The 19,958-nt window shown below is 42.9% G+C and overlaps 1 protein-coding gene and 1 long non-coding RNA gene across 2 annotated transcripts in view; one reads left to right on the top strand and one right to left on the bottom strand.

Moving 5' to 3' along the window:
- The window catches only part of LOC134414369 (uncharacterized), a 35,822-nt gene extending 27,590 nt beyond the window's left edge, over positions 1 to 8,232 (bottom strand). Inside the window, exon 1 of the long non-coding RNA XR_010026710.1 lies at positions 8,085 to 8,232. This is a non-coding gene — a long non-coding RNA (uncharacterized LOC134414369). The remainder of the gene's footprint in view (positions 1 to 8,084) is intronic.
- Positions 5,072 to 12,468, top strand: LOC134414367 (high affinity choline transporter 1-like). The gene is made up of 8 exons (XM_063148864.1): positions 5,072 to 5,249; positions 6,245 to 6,358; positions 7,989 to 8,144; positions 8,614 to 8,762; positions 9,260 to 9,403; positions 10,381 to 10,534; positions 11,362 to 11,579; positions 11,947 to 12,468. Exons 1-8 carry the CDS (start codon positions 5,072 to 5,074, stop codon positions 12,466 to 12,468), a joined length of 1,635 nt encoding a protein of 544 aa, XP_063004934.1.
- Positions 12,469 to 19,958: the final 7,490 nt, after the last annotated feature.

Raw genomic sequence — 19,958 nt, 5'->3', positions numbered from 1 at the left:
TGTCCTGCCAACTGTGTGACCACTGGCCTCATTGATATATGTAAATATTAAATATTGCTATTCTGAACTTATTTTCTGGCTTGATTTGTGTGGTCTGAAGGACTTGTGAGCTCAAACTACCTCCAATAGGAAGATAAATGGGATAACAGAGAAAGCAGAGTTAAATCATCTGACTTGAATCACCATGAAGAAGTCTCTTCTAGGGTAGGCATCAAGATACACAGGCCATGGGGAGAGGCACCCTTCCCACAGCCCACACTGAAAGAGATGCTTTGGGCAAGTGGGAGGCACTGCCCTGCTGAGCAAGGTTCAGTTGTCCACCATGGACAGGAACATGTGGTGCCATTTGAAGCGCAGCAAAGAACCCAGGCACAAATGTCCAGAGATCCAAGAGTCTCATCTGGAGCTAACAACATGAAGGTGTGACTTACCAAAGCAAACAGCTGTCTCTTGCAAACACAAGGATGCTAAAAATTCATTTAGTGAAAATACATAAATGTGACTAAAATTAGATTAAATTATTTCAGCTCATGCTTTTTTGGATCTCCCAGACCACCTTTTACATGAAGCAAAACCTGTGCTCTCAGAAGCGACACCAGAGCCTTCTCCAGGAGCCAGCCAGCACACTGCAACAGGGGCAGCTCCTCATGCCAAGCACTGCAGGGAGACCTGCAAACCCAAACTCTTCTGGTGGGCAAGGCTTCAAAATAAAATGTCTGCATAATACTAAATATAATAAAAACTTTGATTTAAACAGGGAGTTGGCCTGACTGAAGACATCATGGTTCAGAATTAGGATTACTACAGATTTTAAATTATTGGTTTTGGGTTTTTTTCCAAAATGAAAATAATTCTCTCAGGGAAATCTCCTAGCAAAGGAAAAGAGCAATTTTGTCCTTAAGAGGTTTTTTTTTTGTAATGTGTACATGAAGAACTTAGTAAAACTAAGACACGTATTCTTCTATATCTAACTACTCTCTATATTCATCATCTATCTATCTATCTATCTATCTATCTATCTATCTATCTATCTATCTATCTATCTATCTATCTATCTATCTATCTATTTTTCTGTATCTATCGACTTAAAATAATTAATAGTCAAAAACTACCCAGACATAAAGACAAAAGTATTTGTGTCATTTTGATATTAATTCACTGTGCAATCACACTACACAGGCTCTGATTGAAGGACTTGAATATGTTGGGTTTGCATCAAATTATCCCTCTCTGTCCTGCCTTTGAAACTCATGCAGGAGATCAGCCACTTGCAATTACACTAACTTGGGACAGGAATAAAACTTTAGACCAAGGACATCATCTGAAAAATGTAAATGTTTGGAGACCAACAGCCCCATGTTTCAGCTGTCAGGATCAAGGACACAATCCAAATACCTGGGATGGACACCACGGACTAGTTCATACCCTCTCATCTCAAGAGGAACTGTCAGTTCATTTTGATGCAAATGGCTTAGATGCCTCGGCACTGTTCTGGATTTTTTTGGCTTGCAGAGCAAAGTAAACCTGTGACAAGTTGATCCTTGCAGACCTCAGAGTGCCATGGCCTCTGCTCTACTGCCCCAGTCCTGTGCCTCTGCTCCCAGGTGAACTCTTCTGTGCAAACAAACTTTAAAAATCCCAAAGGGAATTTAAAAACAAACAAACAAACCTTTCCAGACTCTCAGAGTGCCTTATTTAACCCCCTACAGAGCACCAGCTCTTTGGGCTTGTCCCTTTCCAGAGGAGTGACAGCCACCCTTCAGAAATGCCCTTCCCTGTAGGACCCCTCTCACCTGGAAGCATCCCTTTTCTCCTGAGCCCATGGGCCACAGAGAGCCATCTAAATCCCATCAGCAATAATGTAGCACATTTTACCCAGAGAGGAAAAGCAAAGGCATGGTCTTAGCCACAGGGGCCACTGCTTTGTCCATCTTTATTTCCTCAGCTGCAATGCTGAGTAGCTCACTACAGTGCTTACACTAAACAAAGCTGTAAGTGCTCACTACAGTGCAGATCATTTCTAGAATACATGGAAAACTTCACTGTACACAGCACTCCTCACTTCCTCTGTTCTTATCAACGACCCATGTCAGAGTCTGTTCCATCAATGTCAACTAATAAGGTGTAAGAGTTAAGAGGTCAGCTGAATATTGTAGAGTCACAGAATGGTTTGAGTTAGAAGGGACTTTACAATCATCTAGTTCCAACCCCATGACATGGGCAGGGACACCTTCCACCACGCTGGGTTGCTCAGATCCCTGTCCAACACAGCCTTGAGCACTTCCAGGGATGAGGCACCCACAACTCCTCTGGGCAACCTGTGCCAGTGTCTCACCACCCTCACAGTAAAGAATTTCTTTGTGAAATCTAAACCTACCTTTTTTCAGTTAAAAGTCATTACTCCTTGTCCTGTCACTACATGTCCTTGTAAAAAGTCACTCCTCAGCTTTCCTGTATTCCCTTCAGGTACTGGAAAGGATTTGTATCCCCCAAGCTCAGAACCATCGGAGATACACCAGAATATCCTGGCTGCTATTTCAGGAAGGCAAGGTGTTTCCAGCAGGGACTGTAATCTCTGCTTGGCCAAGTGGACATCTCAAAGGTTTTATAGCACCTCGGGTGGCACCAGCCACCTCCATGTGAGCATTCAAATCAAGCTCTGAAACATCTACTGGGTACAGTGACATTGCTCTTAGAAGCAACCCTGAGTTCATCAGTCTGAGACATGTCCTCACTCTGTCCTGCCTCACAAGACTAGAAACAGGTCAGTCAATTCCCCCTAAGATTTGTCCCCATGGGTTACTCCAGGAGCTTGAAGTGAGCAGCACAGCAACTGGCACCCAAAGCTGCAGCCCTCCAACATGAGCAGGGAGTGAAACCCACCTCAAAAATATCTTCATTGGTGAGATTTCTTTTTTTTTTTTTCTTTAAAATAGATGCATTAGCTGAGAGTCATGTAATGGCAAAGGAGTACAATATGAGATTCAGTGAGGAACTGGTCTTCTTGGTATAAGATTGTATTTTTACAGCCCTTGCACTGTATATCAGCAAAAGCACTCCAGATTCAGATGAACTACCTTACACAACCTCTTTCTCTAAATCACCTTCATCTCATCATGTCATGTTTTCATTTACATTGTGTCCTACCACATCTGCCCTCCATCCCTTGGGATCTTTAAATTAAGTTTCTCTGGAGAATTTTATGCCTGACAATTTTTTGGATTTTTTCCCAAGAGATGAAAAAAGCAGGGTCAGTCCATACATTCTCTGCAGATGTCAAAGAACAAATTCAAATCTTTCTTTGGGCATGTTGAATTTAGTTGACCCTCACATGAAAGGAGCAAGGTCAGGTCTGTCCTCCCAAAAGTGTCTGATTGCAGAGCAGGCTGAGACCTGGCTGCATTCACCCTCAGCCACATGCACCTTCAACCCTTCCCTGTTCCTGCTGACCAAATAAGCTGTAAAACATTTGCTCACAGAAAAGACTTACTATATGTACGCTGTTTTAATAGTTGGTGGAACACCCATTTTGAGCAAGGAAGGCAAACCAGAGGAACAAATGGCTCCACTAACACTGGCAATGGAACTACAGTTTCTAGGACCTTGTACCAGGTTCATTTAAGGTGGAAGGGAGTGTTTCTAATTACCAGCCCAAAAAATGTGCCTTTAAAATGCACTGTGTCCCTTTTTGTATTTAAAATAATTGGGTCAAATTTAAAAGTCATTGCTCAGTCAAAATAGCATTTTATTATAAATATAAAGGAATATTTCTCCTAAGGTAGGTGAAGTAATCATCTGGCTGTCAGGCTTTTTCATCTCTTTTAATTTTCCCTTCTTTTAAACACTAATTATAGAGTCTTCCCACCAGATCACTGCATATTTTACCAAAACCTTTATTACCCCTTGTACAGAGAGGTGTCACAGACAACACAGAGCTCCTGCACTTCTCCCCTTTTCTTCTCCCAGCCATCACCTATGTGCCAGTGTGTTCCCACCACGTCCTGCCAACGGGGTATGCTTAGCCTGTGCCACTGTCACTTCCGTGCACAGCCACTCCTGTCTGTCTGCAGGAGCTGGCACACTGCAGAAAACCTTCCTAAAGATTTGGCCTTTCACTCAGAGTGCATCCGAGAAGAAGACATCTGAGATTTCACCATGGAAATGAGCTACCCACTCCACGGATGAACAAAGGTATCCAGGAAAGCCATATTTGTACCCTAAAACAGGCAGACTTTACATCAAATTGGTTATAAAGAGCCATATGGGGACAGATGGTAAAGATTGACAGAGCAACTGAAAGGACATCAGTGTGGCAACTCTACAATAAATGTACAATAAATGTAACCAACTTAATTCCATAATGCATACATGAGGTTTTTCCCTAGAATCATTCATGTTAACAGAGAGGTTCACAAAGTTTAAAAGTCTGTATCATTCCTATAGCTTCATTGAAGAGTCCAACACCACCTTGCTTTGTTACCACTTCCCAATCATTTCTTTGAGTATCATCATGTATCTCCTTTCATTGGTCAATGGTAAATCTTTTTTCACTGTTTCCTAGGTTTATTTTGATCACTGCTGAGAGTTTAGTCTAGTCCATTTTAAACAGACAGATTCTTAGCCCTATCTTCTGCTTTAGCCTTGTGCTTAGAACCCAGAGAAATATGGATTATCTTCATCTTCATACCATTTCATATCAGACAAAATATAACATTTCCCCTACTTTAAGCCAATCTGGTAGTACCCCTCACATCAGTTTTCCATTAGGCATATCAGCACTAATCCCTGTGCTCTTAATCTTTGCTCCTCACAAAAATAAGCTTGGATGTCTACTGGAGAAGGGGGAAGGCTGCAGAATTGCCAGTGTTTTTCCAAAGACAGACCCTGCATCTGGTTCTCCAGACTTTTGGGGTTATCACTCTGTTTCATACTGCTTCTTTTGTTGCAAAGTCCAGCAGTTCCTTTACAAGGCACCGCTATTTCCACTGATTTTTTCTGATTGTATACTCAATCAAAGAACATTATCATCACATCCTTATTCTTCTATATAACCTAAACTGAGCAACAGAAAATGGCTCTAAATATACCAGGCTTAGTATCTCTGAGTGTATTTTTTACATTAACTTTAGCTACTGGAATTTGGGCTTCTTGGAAAAGCAGAAAGGATCAGCAGAACAGGAACCCAACAGAGATGGCCATGGTTGGAGGCAGGAATATACATGTTTTCATTGGATTGTTTACTGCAACAGGTAAGCTTTCTTAAAAGACTTTTTAAAATTCTTCTTAAAACACATGTATTGCATAGATCTGGGTGACTTTTCTTTCAAAGGAATTGAACTCCTTTAAAGTCAGGGTAGATTTTGCCTAAGTGTGACTTTAAAGGAGTATGGTTTCATGAATCATTTTGGGATGGATTCCTACAAACCTCTTCATACTGAGCAGAACCTAATGTTTATGTATATTCTCTTAAATTAAAGAGATTCGTTTAAGAGTTTAGTTAAGAGTTTAATTTAAGAGTGACAAAAGAATACAACACTTTTCATTAAGGAGGACTGTGGTCTTAATCGTGAACCAGTTTCTGTTATCCAACATAACAGAAGAATTTTACCGACAGAAAAGTCCAGTTCTGTGTGAAATAAATTGTCACTCATGGTGAACATTGGTCTCTCTCTTAAAGAGAGAGTTTCCCTCAATTCCCTTTTCTCTCTTTGCTGGCTGGCATAATCTGAAATTTGCTTCCCTGACCTGTGTTTTGTAAAGGCATCTCCCAGTGGCATTTCCATGGCCAAGGCACCTAAATCATTGTTGTAGGTTTGTTATCTGACTGCGTTGCCTGTTGGCATTTGTTTTCCCTAACGTCTATTTTCTAAGACCCTGTAAGTGATGCTCTTGAAGGAGGGCAATTCCACAAAGGCAATTCTGTTTCCTCTAGCAAAAGTCTTCCTCTGAGAAAAAAAGGTAATTAAAAATTACTATATTCAAATTGCCTCTAAGTATTTAAACATTGAGCTTTTCCATGCACTCACAAATATTCATTCTTGAAGCTGGAAAATAATTTAGAGTGAGATTATAATACTATTACCAATAGTCAGCACATCTCTGTATGGCAGAAAACTTTGCAAAGGAAATAGAGGTGTGATGAAATATTTGTATGAGAAAAATGTTTACAAGTTCTCAGAATGTTTTGCAGGGCTAGTTGAAAATATGTCTTTCAGTTCTGACCTCTTATCTTCCATGATTACAGCCACCTGGGTTGGAGGAGCATATATCAACAGCACAGCTGAAATCGTCTACCTGCCTTCAAAAGGATTACTGTGGGTCCAGGCACCTGTGGGATTTGCCTTGTCCCTTGTTATTGGTAAATAATTCGTGATTAGGACACATAAGCTTTAAAAATATATTATAGGAGTATATTAAGATATGTAACAGAATATAGGGTACGTTTTAAATGTGATTTTGTTTTTTCAGTCTCCCATATATCGAGAATAAGCATTTATAATGCTGTCCTCTGAACTGAAACATAAGTTAGGGTAGCTTGGAGCTAGTGTAGAGTTTTGCCTGCTTGTAGTAATTTATGGGACAAAAATCTTATCTGAGAATTTAGAATAATATGTCTATTGCTTTTTTGTGCATATTGCTTTTTTCACATGGTCTGTAATTTGCAGACTATTGAGAGTATTGGTATCTAATTTTTTCCTTGTAATTTCTGAGTGATGAAATAATAGTATCTTGATTTTTCCACTAAAATGCATTCTTCTGAATAGTCTCATCTCAGGATGAATGTGTTGAGTATCCAGCTTACCAGCTTATGCCACTTTGTAGCTGGTTGTGTGGGGGTGCTTTTTTTTTTGGTGTTTTGTTTTTTTTTTTTTGGTTTTTTGGGTTTTTTTTGAAACTGAGCTAAGTGCGCGGTGTTCTACACCTGAGCTGCCATTTCTAACTCTGAGAATTACTGGACTCATGCTGAGGTTCAGCTCTCCTGCCAAGACCAAAGTTTCTTTCAGGCCACATTGTGTTATACTATAACTCTCCTAGGGACACAGGATGATGAAAGAAAGGAGACCTGTGCAGAACTTACACAGGAATTTCTAAAAGAACAATAACCTTTATTCTCAAGTCAAAGAAAAGAGTCCTACTGACGTGAATATGAATCAAGCTTGGAAATATATTGCCAGGACTGCTTATGTGAGTAATTCCTACTAATGAAACTGAGAAGTGCAGGTCTGATCCTGCAATCTTTGCTCAGGTCAGTAGTGCCCAGACAAGCAGTCCTGCTGGCTTCAGGGTTAGACACAATATGTATTTTTTAGTTTTAATGAGATGGCTGCACATCTGAGGTCCAATATTTAGATGAAGGTGGGTGAGACTCTGCTCAATGTGCAGATTAAAACAATATAGTTCTGGGAAGAGACAATGAAGGCACCAAAATGAAAAATCTAATCAGAAAAGGACCACATATCAACAGGTTGCGTCACATGACCAAGGACAAAACTTTGCCTCCTTTTTAGCCAAATATGAGACTTCAATGCCTCACTCTGGCTACTGTCATCTTCCATGGGATGATTTTCAGAAAACTTTGTCTAAGATTGGTAGTTCTTTGAGGATGCAGAGGAGATTATATATGGGTATCCACTGAGCTAAGTTCCTGTTACAGTCACACAGGTATTTTGTGCCATCTGGGGTGCCACAGGGGGTGACCTCCAGTAGCCACTCCAGAAAGATTTAGGCGTGTCAAAAGTGGACAGTCATATATATAATCTGTAAGCAGATATCCTTTATAAGAGGGGAACTCTCAAATGGATGAAACCCTACATTTAGCAAGTGAATTTAAACCCTGGTGTCTGATTGGCTGCTTCATTCTCTAGGGTCCATTATGTACAAATTCACTGGGTGGGTCTGAAAGACGTATACCATATTGCTCTTACCTCTTTTTTTCCTGGAATATAAAATATGCAAAATTCCACCAAAATGTCACTTCTTTCTGATAGGTGGTTTCTTCTTTGTAAATCCAATGAGATCAAAGAATTATGTGACTGTGATGGACCCCCTTCAAGAAACTTATGGGAACATGATGGGAACCTTACTTTTCATTCCACCACTGCTAGGAGAGGTGTTCTGGTTTGCAGCCATCCTGGCGTCCCTGGGTAAATACTTGCTTTCCTGTTATATCTGTTAGAGGTCACGTGGACTGACAGAGTGTAGTACACCTTTGGGAATTGTGGAAAGCTGTGCTTCATGTCTCCTTTTGTGAGAGGAACAAGAATTTCTCATTTCTAGAAAATATATTTTCAGGTTTAAAAAAACAGTGCTATATATTCATTATATTATAACAGAGAACTCTTCCAATACGAGTTTGTACCTTCCTCTTTCCTGTTGGAGAGGAGATGTAAAAAGACAAGGTGCCTTGGCAATGGCCATGCAGCAAGGTGGAGCAGTAAGAGCAGGAAGGAATTATGGGCTCTCTTGAGCTCCCACTGTGCATGTTCTCCATAGACTGCATTTTTCATACAGTGTGTTGTACAGGCACCAGGGGAATAACATATCCTTATTTATCCTCTATTCTGCACATATGAAATCTGTCTTAAGACACTTGACAGCTGTCCTTGTCTGCAGGAGCAACAATGAGGGTCATCTTGGATATTGGAGGCTCTTTGGCTATCACCATCTCGGCCTGTACTGTTATACTTTACACTCTGCTGGGAGGCCTCTACTCTGTTGCCTACACCGATGTCATCCAGATGGTTTTCATTACCCTCAGCCTGGCAAGTGCTGTGCATTTCTTTGGTAGTTTTCTAACTAAAGGGAAAAGTCCTGCTCTTTTTTTCAGCATGTCTCAGATGGAACATAACTTCCTTGACCTGCAGTTCCCCTTTATGAGAACATGTTTCCTGAAAAATATTACAATCTTTGTAAGTCTTTGTACCTTATGCATTTCATACAGTGCTCACAAGCCACTGGCCTTGCTGGGTGAACACAAAAAGGTCAGCACAAAAGTGAAGTTTGCAGAACCTGTCTAGAACCATCTTGAATGGAGAGAGATCTGTCTACAGAAAGTACCAATTAACCTGAATTACAGACTCATGGTCTTGATGATGCCATGAACCAGAAACATATAGATTTAGAGTAAGGAAAGGGAAGACTCTAAGTCTAGGCTTAATCTTATGTAACTCAACATTCTACATCTACCTTAACTTAAGCATCTGTTCTCCAAGAACAAGGATACTGGGAAAATGGTTAACAACTTCCATTTCTATCCTAGTGGATCTGTATCCCCTTTGCCCTGGTGAATTCTGCAACAGAAAGTATTTATTACACTGCAACCCATCAATCCTACCAAGACCCTTGGATTGGGAAGATAGAAAAACAATATCTTGGAAGGTGGCTGGATGACTTCTTCTACTTGGTATGGAGTAGTTCTTGGACAAGTGCTTGGGAGGAGAAATTGTGCAGGGGCTTTCTGGAAAGTTTGCAAGTTCTACCAGCCAGGACCCCTGCACTGCAGGGCCAGTTGACACGGGCTGGAGGTGTAAAACTGTCCCTCAGCACCCCCTGCAGCAACCTAAATGGACTGGGGAGACCCAGGGCTCAGCTGTGGGATGAAAAGAAGCAGTAGGGCCACTCCATCCTTTACCCACATGGAGTAACATACCTCTTGGGTAAGACCATCCAGGCAGCCAGTTTCTCTCCTGGCACCTAAATTAGTAATTTCCTACCTTTTGAGATGCTGGTCTTGCAGCCTCAATAGTGTGCTTTTAACAGAAATATGTAAAATTCCCTCTGTTTGAAAAAAAAAAAAAATTAAAATTACATGACTGCCAGTCATCAGCAAGAACAGTGCAATTTGCTCCATTGCACAACACAACTTTTGAGTTACCAAAATAGCCAAGACTCCAGGAGGTTGTTCTGCTCTTACTAAACCAATAATAGGGACATGTAGAAGTTTGTTTGGTGAGGACAGAATCTTCAGATCTTATCTGATTAATTTTGTTTACTAAGAAAGTGAAAATTGTGGTTTTATTTTTCATTTTAAAAGCTGAATAGCTAAGTTTGGGTAGATTTATTTACAAAAGCTGCATTCCTGAAAAACTTCCCTTTCACTTCCTCTGTGCCTGATTCACAATTCCAAACAACCATTTTTCAGCTTCCTCCATCCTCCAAACCATTAACCTGTTTTCATTAAAATTTCACATCCAATGTGAATGGATGAAAACAAAGAAAACAGGAAATTCTCAACTATCAGAAATATTATCCTCAAGAGTTAGAGCTGGGCAACATTTATACGCTTGAAATGAGAATTTGATTATTTGAAATTAGAATTTATTATGGATGATGCCCTACAGCAGCCTGGTGGGTACCACTGGTAACCGGTGAATGTTTCAGGTGCTTGGGAGCATCCCGTGGCAGACTTACTTCCAGAGGGTGCTCTCTGCTGCCTCGACAGGACAGGCGAGGCTCATCTCCTACCTCTCTGGGCTCGGGTGCTTTGCTATGGCCGTGCCCTCCGTGCTCATTGGGGCAGTCGCAGCATCAACAGGTAAAATAAATAGTTTGTCTCTGAGTAACCAGTGTGGTTTTGGCAAAGGTGGTTAAAATGGGATCCAAAGAAGTCCTGACAGAGACTTCAAATTACCCTGTCCCATGATCCACCAAGATAGGTGATCCATCCAGAAAATGTGGAGCCCTCTGAGGTACACTGCACAACTACTTACAGATGTTTAAACAGCCCCAAGGCCTGTTTAAAGCTATTTCCTTATGATGAAATGGCTTTTCCCAGACTTTGTGTTGAGGAAAGATGAAGGCAGACTCACTAAATCCTTGTATAATCCTATTTTAGAAGAAATTTTATGCTTCCTTCTTTTCATGCCTTAGACATGGAAGACACGGCAATCTTACTACAGATTGTTAATAAGGTTCTTGCTTGCAGGAATCAAGTTCAGTCCTGTAAACTCACAGTCTCCATGCAGGGAATCAGTCCTGTGTTGGCTGTGAGCAAGGGTAAAAGGGCAGCCAGATCACTGAACATTTAAGGAAATCAGCTCAAGTCATGACTTCATCCAGTTCCCTTCTCCTCATGAGCAGTGTCTAGAGGTTGACCATTAATAGAGTCAGTTCTGGAAGGACACCCATTTCTATAGATGCTGTTGAGGAAAAAGAAATTTTTGATCTAGTGGGAGCTGCAGCATGCTTAAGGGAATCACAAAAGTTCACAAAAGAACCAAAAAAATCAATCTAAGTCCTAAAATACTGAGTGGGTCTCAGTTCCTAGCCCTTTGTGACTGGCCCCTGTGAAAAGACAATTTCAAAGCCAGCAGAAATGTTGACAAAGGATTTGTTGTGAATTTTCCTTGTCTTGTTTTAAAGACTGGAATCAGACAAGCTATGGTCTTCCAAGTCCATTTGAGAGAGGGGAGTCAGCAATGATCCTCCCACTTGTTTTACAACATCTGTGCCCAGCATACATCTCCATTACTGGTTTGGGAGCCATCGCTGCTGCTGCAATGTCTTCTGCAGATTCAGCTCTTCTCTCCACTGGCTCCATGTTCGCTCACAATATCTACAGGAAAATCCTAAGGAAAAAGGTACCTGCTTGCAACATTCAGTAGTTTTGGTGTCAGGAAAGACAGTCTTGCTTTCTGGACAGAGCTCCAAACATAAGCCAGGGGTGTTCATATCCTTGGTAGGGGTACCAGTACCCACACTGGTGAGCTTTGCTCATTCTAACAAGACTAGTGTAAAATTTGGACTAAGGTATTAATGGAAACAGCATAAAACCATGACCCTTAAAATCAGAGGCCCCCTCCAGGGGTACCTGCCTTGCCTGGCTGCTGGTAGCAAGCAGTGCCTGAAAGCATCAAGGGCTTGAGGAGAACCAGGCCAGGCCAGGGCAGTGCTGGCCATCCTGCCAGAAAACACTGTGTCTCTAATGCCGCAATCTCTGCTTCACAGGCTTCAGAGACAGAGGTGTTGTGGGCCATGAGGACCTCCATGGTGGTGTTTGGGGCCGGGGCTGCTGGTCTGGCTTTTTACTCCAGCTCTGTCTACGACCTCTGGTTCCTCAGTGGGGAGCTGGTGTACGCCCTCCTCTTCCCCCAGCTCTGCTGTGCCCTCTTTGCACCCAGCACAAACACCTACGGATCGGCTGCTGGATTCTTGATTGGGCTCCTGCTGAGGCTACTGGCAGGGGAGCCTGCCCTGAGCATCCCCCCTGTCATCTGCTACCCAGCCTGCTCCCTGCTGAACGGGACCTACAGCCAGCTCTTCCCCTTTAAAACATTCACTGTGCTTCTTACCTTGGGCACAATCCTTGCTGTTTCACGCCTGGCCAAGGCTTTGTTTCAGAACAACCTCCTCCCTCGCAGCTGGGATGTTTGCAATATCGTGGGGGGAACTGCCATCCTCATCCCCTTGCAGCAGGGGGAGAAACAGGAGCCTTTGCCAGCTACTGCACTAGAAGAGAACCACAATTAAATATGGGGTTTCATTTGAAAGGCCACGGCGTGTTCAGCAGTTAGAGCACGGCACAGACAGCATCGCTCTCTGCTTTCACTAATGATTTATTTAAATCCCTCACAAATAAATAAAGAGGCATTCTGTTCATCCAAGGAGAATATGTGAGTTTGAAGTCAGCAGTGATTAAAGTCTCGTGGTGATGAAGCACAATCTTGTGGTGGTGACCACGGGACACCTTGGGCCCCAGCAGTGGTTGCTTTGAGGTGCCCCTGTTACCTGAAAGCAAAGCTATAATCCTGCTCCAACAACTAGGGGATTCCCAAGTCACCTACTTTGCTGACCACAAGGAAGACAAATAAATGTCTGATAGATTGGGTATTCTTGATTGAAAAAAAAAAAAAGGTGAGCAGACCTGTTTCCATTACACAGCAAGGGGTTTAGCATAATCATCCCTGGGGAGCACATAAAACCCCTGAAAATACAAATTACTGAAAGCAGTGCAACTGCCACAGCAGTGCAGTAATATCAGTTCTGCTGATTACTTGTATGCTTTACATTACTTGTATGCTTTACAAAGCTTTCCTTTGTACTGCAAAAGTTTTTGCACGTCTCTCCCCACTGCAGTATCTGCCAGTGGATCCCTCAGCCTGGGAATGTGTGAGACATTCCCTCTATACAACCTGGTAGGGCAGTAGCAGGTAAGCAAGGTAAAGCAACAGCCCTTAACTATTCACTAAGAAACATTTAATTGCCACTATTTAACAAAAACCAGATAGGAAAATAGAGATGCCAGACAGACTATTGGAATTTTGTCGAAAACCTGTTACATTCAAATCTGAATTTTGTCTAAAACCTGTTAAATCACTTATGTCAAGGTTTTATCCCATAGCATAGCGATGGGATGGCGTGTGACATATACAAACTGGTGTGTGAGAAGTCAGAGGACTGTGATGACAGAAAGGTGCTGGAAACTGATCCGAAACTTTCCTGCAGGACAGAAAATCCTAAAATGCTGAAGGCAAGATCCCAAAAAGATTCAAGCCACAAATAAGTACAGAAAAGCCTCCAATACCTTGTTTGCATAAATTCTTAATGGCTTGGAAGACAAGAAACCCAGATAAATAGCGAGTTTGGACTCTAGCCTGCAGTCTGATGGACTGAGAACATGCCCCAGTGAGATGGAGCATTAAGATGTGAGCTGAATTAAAGATTCAGGAGGATTCCATAGTAATGGCTTACAGATGGCTGTCATTTTATACTTCCTTCAGCAGCTGTGCAGCATCTTACCAGGGTCAGCTGCAATCCACCAGGAACCACACTCACAGTACCTTTCCAAAACCCAAAACGGTTGTGGGAGCTGCTGTGAGTGGAAACACCTGGCACTGCTGAAAGGAAGATATTTACTGGCATAACCAAAATATCCTGCAGCAGAGTAACCCTCACAGCCAAGAGAGCTGCTGAGGTGAAAACAAGGTGCTGCTCCGTGATTTACTTCCAGCAAGGGCATGCACAAGGTGAGAAGCTCCACTGGTGCCACTGTGCATTACTGCAGCAAGCCCAGAAAGAAGCCACAAGACTCTGAATTGCACCAAGGCAACTGCCTTGGCTCAGGAGGAAGACTGCCAGCCCTGCACTCTAGATTTGGCTTTGAGGATTCTGCTCCCTGTGGGGGATCATTAATCTCTTTTAAAATATCCCTTCTCAGCAAGGCGGAGATTCTGCTCCTCCTCAGAAAAATTTCACATAACCTTATGTTTTGTGCTAGTGTTAGTGAACACCTGGGCACACTAACCTTCCAATGCACAGCCATCCTGTTGATATGCTTTGTTAAACCAAGACCAGAAATTCTCTCCTGTGTCTCTAGAGACTGCCATGAAATATTAATTATAATGTGTCTAGAAAAGGGAAAAAGCCAAACTGGTTTATAAATCAAAAGCTTTGCCATTGACTATGGCCCTAGGCTGTCACCCACGGGAGTCTTTGACCCAGCAGTGATTTGAGTGGGAGTGTGTGAGGTTGTGCTTACGCAAGGGAGGCACAAGGCTGTCATTACCCCAGCGCCAGGAGAACAGGGCTCTCCTTAAAGCACAGATGCTGGATGCTGATGCAAACATACTCCCCTGAGAGATTTTGGGGTGACCTAGTTTGGAGACCTGTCCATCCCCCTGTGTGGAGCAGACCAAAGCTGACATGCTGCATTTGAACAGGGGCGCAGACCTGTTGCACGAACCAGAGAGGAGTGAAACCCCAAGACCCTCATGCCAAGGTTATCACCCTGCTTCCTGACCATAGAATCGCAGAATGCTAAGGGCTTGGAAGAGACCTTAAAGATCATCTAGTTCCAAGCCACCTGCCATGGGCAGGGATGCCACTTACTAGGTGAGGTTGCTCAGGGCCCCATTCAACCTGGCCTTGAAGACTTCCAGGGACTGGGCATCTAAAACTTCGTGGGCAACCTGTTTCTGTGCCTCACTAACCTTTAAGTAAAGATTCGTTATTTAGTCTAAAACTATCCTCTTTCATTTAAAAAATACTGCCCCTTGTCCTGTCCCTATCTGTTTATACAAAAAGTCCCCTCCTTTTTATAAGCCCCCTTTAGGCTGCAATGAGGATTCCATGGACCTTTCTCTTCTGCACACAGGAGAGGTGCTCCATCCCTCTGATCCTCTTTGTGGCTTCCTCTGGTCCCAGTCAGCACATTTTCCTGTGCCAGGACCCCAGAGCTGGATGCAGCACTGCAGATAAGGTCTCACCAGAGCAGAGCAGAGGGGGAGAATGCGCTCCCTCACCCTGCAGGCCATGTTGCTTTTGAAGGAACCCAGGATCCATTCCACACAGCAGCTCTGACAGGCAAATACCTGCATCTGGAGATACCTTTCCACTGTTGTGCTCAACTTCTCCTGCTTTTACCCTGCACAGACCCAAAGTTTGATATTGCAGCCTTTCTGTGCTAAAAGGTTTGGCATGGCAGGCAATAGATCCACAGATTCCTGAGAGAGCAGCGAAGGACACTGCTGAAGAGTGTCACCACTGCCACCATGTTATCACCCAGTGTCACCACAGAAACTCACAGAGACTTCAAACATGAGTCTTTGCTGTCAGGGATATCTGCCATACTCAGCCATACTTGGCCCTGGCAAAGCTTCCCTAAATTTCATACCACTAACAGTGCTCTGCTTTGTGTGAAGATGGCAAAAACACAATTACAGTAACTCTCACAAATGCTTACCATTTTCCATCCTTATATGACTCCTCCGAACATCCCTCAGCAAGCTTAAAAAGAAAACATTCATCAAGGTCGGACAAAGTTTTGGAAGCAATTAGGTGCAAGTAAAATAAATACAAAAGTACTTCTGTCCTATACTTAATGCTCATATGCCTAGTTGTTCCAGTCCAGCAGACTCAAGGTCCTTGAGGTGTTGCCAGCATGGGGGATAATGACACAACTCCTGTGAAGCCATTCTGTTCATGGGTTACAGCCTCCAGTTCATATTCCCTTATTTTTCTTCCAGTTTACCTCTCCACATGTGGATTTATCTCCTTGACCCTAGAAGTGTCCATGACAATGACTCTATACAGTTTCAGTTTTGATTAACTTTTCTCAGCCTAGACAGCTGCTACATAAAGCAGCAAACACCAGCATCCAGCAGTACTCTATTGTTTCCTTGGCTGGCAGGACCCACTGAGATACCCTGAGGCTTCCATTGTCTTGTGCTTCTCTGACATTTTTACAGTTCATCTTTAGAGCATCTGAGATGGGATCAGACTGAAATTCGATTAGGAAAGAACCATACAAAATCAATGCCGTGTGCATTAGGTGGATTAAGAACTGGCAGGTTCGAAATGCAATTACAAGTAGGAAATTACCATCCAGTATCAGAACCTTTAGTGAGAGTGATTCTTGGCATCATGCTATGGACCTGCACTTACCAGTGACTGGATGGGCAGCGAGGAGCAGCCCACATCGTGTGCTCAGCTGGTCAAACAAGCTGCAGGTCAGTGTGGGCTCATGGACAATCTAATGCAGGTGTCTACAGAGAGATCAAATGTATCACAGCCTAAAACAAACTGTTGGCTGTGTTGTCCTCAAAGGAAGGCCTGAGTGATGCTATGCACTGCAATGTTGAGATTTAGGCGAGATCAATCTTACCCAGAGCATGCTACTTTGTCTCTTTTTTTTCCCTCACGAGCAGGGTTTATGGCAACATCCAGTGTCTGGAAGTTGAAACTAGACAAATTAAGACTAAAATGAGGCTCAGCATTTTAAAGGTAAGGTCCATTAAGGAGAGTAAGTTGGCAAGGGCTGAGGTGGATTTGCCATCACGGAAAAGGCTACAGTGAAAGTGGAAGCTTTTCTCAGTTATCCCTCTGTTTTAAGAGGAATCCATTCAGTGTAGCCCTAGGGCATCTGAGGTCCAGCCCAGCGTTCAGACTGACAAATCCCAGCAACATTGTTTGTTCCTTATTTCTCTCAGCCCTGCAATCAGGTACCACTGAGGTAACCACTGCCACTTCTGTATTAATGCTGACACTGCTCAGAGCCCTGCTTGCCACCCTTGAACTCCAACAATAAGAAGTTAAGAACACAGTGTGATTTGGATTTCTAAATCTAAACTTTTAGAGTCCTTCATCAGCAGAGTCTCTGTATCCTGGACCCCAAGGGGTCTGTTCAAACATGAGGGAAGAAACTGTCCTCTCAGTGATGGTGCTGCATGACTCCTGCAGCAGCCACGTACCCATCCTGCACTGAAAAATCAAGCTTCCATCTCTGCTGTGTTGGGAGCAGTTCCTAAGTCCTCCACACACACAGGCTGAGTTGGGGTGAAAGGCCCAGGCTATAAGGGCTATAAGTGGTGTTGTGATGTCCATGTGTGGTGCTCCAGGGGAAGCCACCCACTGTGCCTGTGCAAGGGTCTGAGCTGTGACTGCCCTGAGTTACCCAAACTTATTTCCATGGGAGACACCATAATTACACCTCCATTGCTCAATCACAGTCATTATTTGAAAGACCACATGCCTGACATACTTCAGCAGCTGGTCTGCGAGGCCAGACGGGCTGGATTCAGTTCACCTCAGTGCTCTGTATTCCAGCTGCCTCGAAGGTGCTGTGTCCAGGCACCGAAATCGTCACAGATAAGGAGATTTCCTGCAGCAAGGATCATCAGGTCTGGCTCTCTAGAGAGACCCTGTGGCAGCCCCTGCTCCATGCTTCAGCAAGCCATAGTGAGCCTCATCAGTTGTAGAAAAATGAGTTCTGGTTTTGGCAGCTCAGACGCCATGAGGACACAGCTGTGTTGACAGGACAGGTCAGAGTAAATACTTTGCCCCAAATTTAGGCCAAATGAATTGGAGAGCTGCTTAGGTGATCCACATAAAAAGTGTGGTTAAGACTGAAGTGTGAATATTTAAACAATGCATTTCAACTAGACCAACTTAATAATGCTTAATTATTGCTTTTCGTAATTATTACTCATTTTTAATTTTACTTGTTGCCCAACCTGTACATATCAGATTAGGATTTTATGTACATATCCTGCATTCTAGGACTGTGATCACATCAGAGATGAGAGACAGGCTTGAGCACCTGGAGCATCCCAAGATTTGAGATGAAAAAAGCTTGTGCTATTCTGGTAATGGACAGCAATGGAGACAAAAAAGGGGGAAAAAAGAGGGGGAAAAAGGGAAGACAGAAGAGACCCTTTTGCACTTGTCCCTTCCCTTTTTGAGACTGTTTTCATTCTGCATGCAGTGGACAGATGTGCCATTCATTTTGCTGAATTCTGCAATTGAAAGTATTTATATTGCTAATGAGCAACAGTAAAAAATACCATGGGTCTGCAAAGCTGAACTAGAAACTTGAAAAATGGTCAGATGAATCTTCCTTGTGATAAAGGCTCCTCTTGTATATTCTTTGTATGGTATAACACTAACCAACAGACATTAACCTGGGACATTGATGTGAGGTGAAGGGTTGTAGGAATGACTGACCTTCCAAAGTGTCCAAAGTGGAACATAATTATTTTATTTAATTGGAATTGCATTAGTATTTAATTTTACCACCACAAGTTGAGTTAATCAGTGACATCAGGACTGGAGGCAGCCTGGGCTGCAGTGATAATGCACTAGTGGAGTTCACATCCTGAGGGATAAAGGTCAGGCAAAGAATAAAACCAGGACCCTGAATTTTAGAAAAAAAATCTTCCAATCCTTCAAAGAGTTAGTCAATAGGACACCTGTGGGAACCTGCGCTCAGGGGCAAGGGAGCAGAAGAGAGATGAGAGATCTTAAATCACGTTTTTCATAGAGCACAAAAGCTCTCAATCCCCAGGTATAAGAAATCAGGAAAGGAAGGCAAGAGACCAGCAGGGCTGAGTTGAGACCTGCTAGAGAAACTAAACGCACAGGCAGTGGAGCAGGAACAGGTATCGTGGGAAGAGTGTAAGGACATTGCTCAGGTGTGTAAAGATAGGGATGAGGAAGGCCAAGGAGCAGCTGTAGAGAAAGGAAAATGAGTAGTGGTTTTAAATTGGAGGAGATTCAATTTGTATTAGCTATAAGGAAGAAAACTTTTACAGTGAGGGTGGTGAAATACTCAAACAGGTTTCTCAGAGAGGCAGGATAAAGACCACCTCAGAGACTCAAGATAGTGAGGATTTATTTTCTCTGTTTTGATGTAAACTTCCTAGAAAAAAAGCAGTCTTGTACTTTGGTTTCCCAATGAAGGAACATGGTGATATTCCACTCTCGGTGAGTACAGAGGAAGGATGTATTGTCTTGGAAGATATTTATTGCCACGGCAGCACCCCATGGGCAAATGTCAGCCATCCCCGCTTAAAGGTGTGCTTTGAGCACCTCCAATTTGATAAAAGCTATTTCCAAATGGCTCCCTTCTACTAAGCATCTGTGCATTCTCAGATAAACATTTCTGCATCATCATTTGATTGTTTTCCTCTCTTTCCCTAACCTGCAAACCCACAGGCCAAACCCACAAGATTTAGGCAGTCTAAAAAGTGCTTAAAAAGTGAATGAATGCTGTCAGACCAGAACTGCCCATTGTCTTTCTTCTTACAGCTATTGATTGATCTGAGGTCAGAAAGGGGCTTTTTGTACTGTGCCTCTGCAGAAAAAATAAAAGGCAAAAAGAAACTGGTGAAATCTGCAAAGGCAAATTTGACCAGGTTTTACTTCAGATGCTGAAAAATCCTTTTTCATCTTATGCAAATAGAAGGAATGTTTTTACACACCAAGACATCACAACAAATGTTCTTCTCACTTCCAGAAGACCAGAATAAGCTAAGAACGGATGACTAACCTCATGTGAAGGAGGAGGGGCCAGCAGAATGTTACCTATTTTCTGACTACTTCTGTGCCAGGTGCATGTTTCTTTGCTGGTCTGGAAGCCTGCAGCTCTCTCCTGCTCTCACTACAACATCAACCAAAACAAGGGTGAGCAGCCTCTGCAGACCAGGCAGATGCAATGCCCTGCAGTTGCTGTTAACATTTCTTTG

Source organism: Melospiza melodia, chromosome 2 (assembly GCF_035770615.1).
Source record: "Melospiza melodia melodia isolate bMelMel2 chromosome 2, bMelMel2.pri, whole genome shotgun sequence".
Lineage (NCBI taxonomy): Eukaryota > Metazoa > Chordata > Aves > Passeriformes > Passerellidae > Melospiza > Melospiza melodia.
Note: the sequence above shows the minus strand (reverse complement) of the source record. Positions and strands in the feature narration are given on the sequence as shown.